Below are 6,022 nucleotides of genomic sequence, written 5' to 3'. Positions count from 1 at the left end.
GGGCTGTGTGCTACCGGCATCACCTGCTTGTCCGTGGGAACAACACAAACAACTATGCAGAAGCAGCCATGAGGATTCTCAAGGATCAAATTTTTGAACGTGTCCGTGCATATAACATGGTACAGTTACTGGACTTCTTGGTGACACGACTGCCGTCTTATTATGAACGCCGTTTGATAGACCTTGCCAATGGGCGTGTGAATGTCACTGTTTCAAGAGATTTCTCCTGGAGGATCATCAATCCCCAAAGGTGACATAATTAATAGATGGCCATAACTATGAAGTGAGCCAGTCAAAACAAGATATAGTCCACCATATTAATACATCAATTTGGACATGCACATGTACGGCTGGGATGAATGGTGCCCCATGTAAACACCAATATGCTGTTGTGAAAAAAGTTTGGGGAGTCATCACTGAATTTTCTTCACTTGAGGATCACACCAGCGTGAGCACCTGCTTTTCATTGCCCACTGGAGAAAAGAATGTGCGTCCAGGATGGTTTACCTCTGCCCATTACTGGAATGACAACAGATGTGAATCCCGAGGGTATGGCCAACGGTGGTGATGTTGAGCCGATGCCAAGTACCAGTAGTGGTACTGCTGAGATGTTACAGCAAAATGAAGTCAATGTGAGGACAGCAATCTCTCTGATTATGAGAACGACGACATCGTCAATGCTGGTGCTATTAAACTTGCTTCAACGGAAGCTTCTCTTTAGAAAAGTTGAGAAAAGACCCAGGAGAATTAATTGAACCAGCTGAAGCTTTTATAAGACAAGAGAGAGAGAGAGAGAGTGTGTGTGTGTGTGTGTGTGTGTGTGTGTGTGTGTGTGTGTGTGTGTGTGTGTGTGTGTGTGTGTGTGTGGTGTGTGTGTGTGTGTGTGTGTGTGTGTGTGTGTGTGTGTGTGTGTGTGTGTGTGTGTGTGTGTGTGTGTGTGTGTGTGTGTGTGTGTGTGTGTGTGTGTGTGTGTGTGTGTGTGTGTGTGTGTGTGTGTGTGTGTGTGTGTGTGAGAGAGAGAGAGTGTGTGTGTGTGTGTGTGTGTGTGTGTGTGTAAAAAGTGTGTGTGTGTGTGTGAGAGAGAGAGAGAGAGAGAGAGAGAGAGAGAGAGAGAGAGAGAGAGAGAGAGAGAGAGTGTGTGATTGTTAATAAAATATCATGAAGTTACCCATAAAATTCGTTTACCTACACACGCGTGACTTAAGCCCCTTACACTCCAAATCGTTTGGGAAAAAATGCCACCGGGCAGTCAAGATGAGTACTCCGATCTGACCAGCGGGTGACCAGCGCGGTGTGCGCAACGGAACATGTGTGTGTGTGAACTCTGACACGAACATTCGCACTAAGACAATTATCTGAGTCTTGTTTAAGGTAGGTAATAAGTGCACGTGACAGTGTTTAAGTGACTTAATTGTGATGACAAGGGCAGTGACAAATAGATAATCACGGTGCTGAGATTCAGTACTCTTCGGCTCAGTACTTACGTGAAAGTGTATAATAAACTATAAATATAAGTACTAAATGTACTAATGGGTTTTCTTAAATTCCTGGGTATCAAAAGACAGTGATTGTCTTTACCGCTCGAGGGCCATACTGATGAGTATTGTTCATTAAGAGCAACACTTCACGCTATAATAAATACGCAGATACCAAAACCCTTTACAGAAGAACGTGACAGATGCAGGACAGACCTATGTCCCTGGCGTGATCACGCCTAGCATCCTCACAAGACTCTATTCAGGCCAGCCCTCGGAGGCCTGCGTGCCTCGAAAAGTGCTAACACCGGAATTTATCACTATACATGAATATAGCGACGGATATAGTCATCTAATTACATGAATTAGGTAAAGGAAAGTTACTTATGACTCAGAAGTATGCATGTTAAGATGTATTACATAAAAGGTAAACGTACAGATCACTTATATGATATAAAGTAGATGCAACCGAATATATGGATGGCAATCGAAATAGGTTGTGAAAAGTTCCAACACACTGTTATATATATATATATATATATATCATTATATATATATATATATATATATATATATATATATATATATATATATATATATATATATATATATATATATATATATATATATATATATATATATTTTAGTTAATCACCAACGCTTTATTACCCCGCCTAACCACATCGCGGAGTATTTGTATGTACAACTGAGGTGGGTTACTGACCATGGCATAGGCTACTCATTGTAAGGACATCCAGCCATAAAAAAAACAAAAAAACTTTGACCAGTTCTTGAAAGTTCTTGAGCACGAGCTCTTGAGTGAGGCGTCAAGCAACCCTGCTTCTCTGTTTAGTGAAAGCGTAACTTGCACCTCAATCTTTATCTGTCAAATATGTACGGCTCTGCATTTATATAGATGGCGAAGTCGTGAATTATATTTCTTTATCTAATCCCTATGTTATCCATAATAAAACATCATTAGCAAAATTTATGTGTATTTGTTTTGATATTATATCAGTTACGCATAAATACGATGAACTATACTGAAGACAATGATAGTTCATTTAAGTTGGAATGATATATATCAGGGATTCCAACTTTACTGAACTATCATTATCTTCAGTATAATTCATCATATTTACATATCCTTAACCGATATAATTTTAGAATAAATATACATAAATTTTGCAAATGATGCTTTTTTATTTTCCTTTATTTATACCATGTGGGCTTTTCACGGGAATTTATGGGCAAAGGGATACTTTTGGGGTACCTCCTATCTTAAAGCCCACCCGCTAAAGGTGGGCCGTTGCCCTGAGTGAGGAAGCCCAACCTACACTCGGACCGTGGACAGGATTCGAACCGTGCCCTTGGAGACCCCTCTGACCCCAAAGCACGCATGGTTCCACTGTAGTACCACTGTGGCCCCTTTGTCAATATTCAGCCTTTCCTTTTTGCTTCATTGTGCGAGTCAATTTTTTTTTTTTTTCTACTTTAATTTGTGACAGTGGTGAGTATGTTTGCCAGTGCAGGACGTGAGAGGTCCCTGGCACTCGTTTCCTCTCCATGATCCCTTCTGGCTGTTATCATGTACTCCCTCACTCACTCACTCTTTGCTCTTCTCACTCGACTCACTCACTCCCACTCACTCAACTGTTTCCTTCCCGCGCATCCAGTCACCCACTCATCTGACTCCTTCCTTCTCTTACTCATCCTGTTCTTGTCTTTGCTTTTACTTACTCCCCCCCTTCTCTTCTTTATCTCCCTTATCTCCTAACTCTCCTATGACACCTTTTTATTCCGGGTGGTCTGTGGTGGGGGAGTATTTTAGTGGAATGCGCGTGACTTAACAGTCACGCTACCGGAGACTTTTTTCCATATTATTATACAATAACCAAGCTGTATGAGAAAGAAACTTCCTATCCGTGTGCTTAAGAGATAGCTGTAACACCTCCCATCTCTTGCATTTTAGAGTGAAAACACGTTCGCGGACTTTAGTAGGTATTAAACCTCCTATCTTGTACTACATGCACTGCTACGTATACAAAATGGGTTCCTGTACTAACTGGGAGCTCTAAAACCCCTTATCTGATCCATTAAGGGATAAAAGCAGCAGATTCCTTTAAAGGGCGTCTAACCTGTGGTAATGAAACTCTCTACTTGATGAAGCAGCCTTCTTGTTCTTATTTTTGGCTACAGTGTCATGTCAACTTCAGGGATTTTAGAAAACAGATATCACTGGTCAACAGTCACGGCGTGTGAAATTAACCCACACCTTTCTTAGTGTCATTCCATGTTCACCTACCCATTTTATTCTACAAATGCATGAGTGAATTTGATTGCTGTGTGTGTTGCAGGCGTGAGGAGAGCTGAGGCTGCCTGAGTGAGGAGCATTGCTAGGGAAGGAAGGTAGGAAGGAAGGAAGGAAGGCACCACTACAATGGCTGAAGAAGAGAATGTGAAGGTGGCGGTTTGGGTCCGGCCAATGATATCCTTTTTAATGCCAAGAATGAGATCTTTGGGAGAGAAAAACACACACACACACACACACACACACACACACACACACACACACACACACACACACACACACACACACACAGTAAGTTTATTGACCACAAAATACAAAAGAAACATAAAATTAGAAAGAAAAACAAACAACAATTAAATAATCCTAACATCCAAGTAGGTGGAATAATCATTGTCCAATATTTTGTTAAGATATCAATACACGTTCAAGGAAACCATTACACACACACACACACACACACACACACACACACACACACACACACACACACACACACACACACACACACCTTTGCTTCTATCTATTCTATTCCTTTTCCTATCAAGTTATTTTCATCACTATCTTTAGTTTCGTATTCCATCAGCATTCCCCTTAACTCTGGCACACAATAAGCGGGAGCTGCGACGAAAGGCCAAGTGCGTAGTGAGCATGAAAGGAAATATCACCACGGTCACCAACCCTGATGACTCGGCCGATGTCAAGTCCTTCACCTACGACTACTCTTACTGGAGCTTTGACGGCTGCAAGGAGGAGCCAAATGGCTACTTTGCCAAGCAGTCACCCAACTCAAGTATGCTGATCAGGTGAGAGAGAGAGAGAGAGAGAGAGAGAGAGAGAGAGAGAGAGAGAGAGAGAGAGAGAGAGAGAGAGAGAGAGAGAGAGAGAGAGAGAGAGAGAGAGCACGTCATTCTTACGCTAATCTGGAATATAAAACTAAGATTATCAGTTATACTATAATTTGGACTCAGAAGTATTCACGATATCGATTAACTACTAACTCAGAAAAAATGTCATCGGATAGCTGCTATAATCTGATGGCGTTAGCGTGATGATCTGTGACGGTAACGACCACCTATGGTTATTGCTATCATTGGTGTCATCAAAATCACATTCTGGTTATTTCTGCTGGTCATTATTATCATCCTCTTGGAGTCATCATTATCAACTTTTCTTTTCTCTTCATCATTCATCATCATTAGCTTGGCCTCTTCTCATCATCACCATCTTTTCCTTCTCTTCATCATCAATATCATCATCTTCCTTTTCATCATTACCATTATCTTTTTTCTTCTTCCCTTTATCATCCTCATTACATTTTCCTGTTCATCACCATTAAGAACTGTCACTATAAATGCTAAGCTTTCTTCGCCTTTTGACAGAACACGGTGTACAATGATCTGGGAGGTGGAGTCTTAGCAAACGCCTGGGCTTGTTATAACTCCACACTGTTCGCTTATGGGCAGACAGGCTCGGGAAAATCTTGGTCTGTCATTGGATATGGATCCAATAAAGGTAAAAAATAAAAAAGTCCACATTTCATAGGTGTTTTCAGATGTTTCTCCTCAAAATTTTGGATGAACCTTTTGACTGCATTCTTTGGAGACTTTTTTTTTTTTTTTTTTTTATTCTTTTTGTTGCCCTTAACCATAGATAGTTGTTGAGTTGTTGAAAGCCTGCATGGTTCTCTTAAAAGTTCTGCATATCCATCACGTGAAATCAAAAGAATGTTACAATTTCATGAAATTGATCGTCAATGTATCCTGATTCTTGAAAGTGAGAGAAAGAAATAAATGGAAAACAGATGGATGGACAAAGAAAGAAACATACAACACAGTGTAAAGAAAGGAAAAAAAAACAATAAAAAATCTATTCCTAAACTTTCAGGAATCGTGCCATTGTTCTGTAAAGATTTATTTAATGGCATCACACAAAACACAGAGGAGAAGGAGTTTGAAGTGAGGTTCAGCATGTTGGAGATCTACAATGAGGTAGTTCATGACCTGCTCAACCCCACCAAGAGCAAGAAAGGCCTCAAGGTCCGCCAACACCCGAAGAAAGGCTTCTATGGTAAGTACTATTGTGACGACAGGAACTGATGAATGTCAATAGAATCGTTTAATCGTACTCATATCTCAAGGTAAAATGTGTCCCAGCATTGAAGGGTAAATCACACCCAAACAACCTTCTGAACAGCTGAAGGCCTCAAGCTGGCTCTGGTCACCAACTACAACGAAAT

The 6,022-nt window shown here is 40.8% G+C and overlaps 1 protein-coding gene across 1 annotated transcript in view; it reads left to right on the top strand.

The window, feature by feature from the left end:
• Positions 1–6,022, top strand: part of LOC123515576 (sodium- and chloride-dependent glycine transporter 2-like) — a 115,263-nt gene that overhangs the window by 95,762 nt on the left and 13,479 nt on the right. Inside the window, exons 7-10 of the mRNA XM_045274318.1 lie at positions 126–250; positions 485–632; positions 4,399–4,576; positions 5,725–5,853. Of these exons, the coding sequence (XP_045130253.1) occupies positions 126–250; positions 485–632; positions 4,399–4,576; positions 5,725–5,853 (580 nt within the window). The remainder of the gene's footprint in view (positions 1–125; positions 251–484; positions 633–4,398; positions 4,577–5,724; positions 5,854–6,022) is intronic.

The sequence above is a fragment of the Portunus trituberculatus genome, chromosome 39 (genome assembly GCF_017591435.1).
Source record: "Portunus trituberculatus isolate SZX2019 chromosome 39, ASM1759143v1, whole genome shotgun sequence".
Classification (NCBI taxonomy): Eukaryota; Metazoa; Arthropoda; class Malacostraca; order Decapoda; family Portunidae; genus Portunus; species Portunus trituberculatus.
The sequence above is the reverse complement of the archived record's forward strand: the minus strand, read 5'-3'. Positions and strand labels throughout refer to the sequence as shown.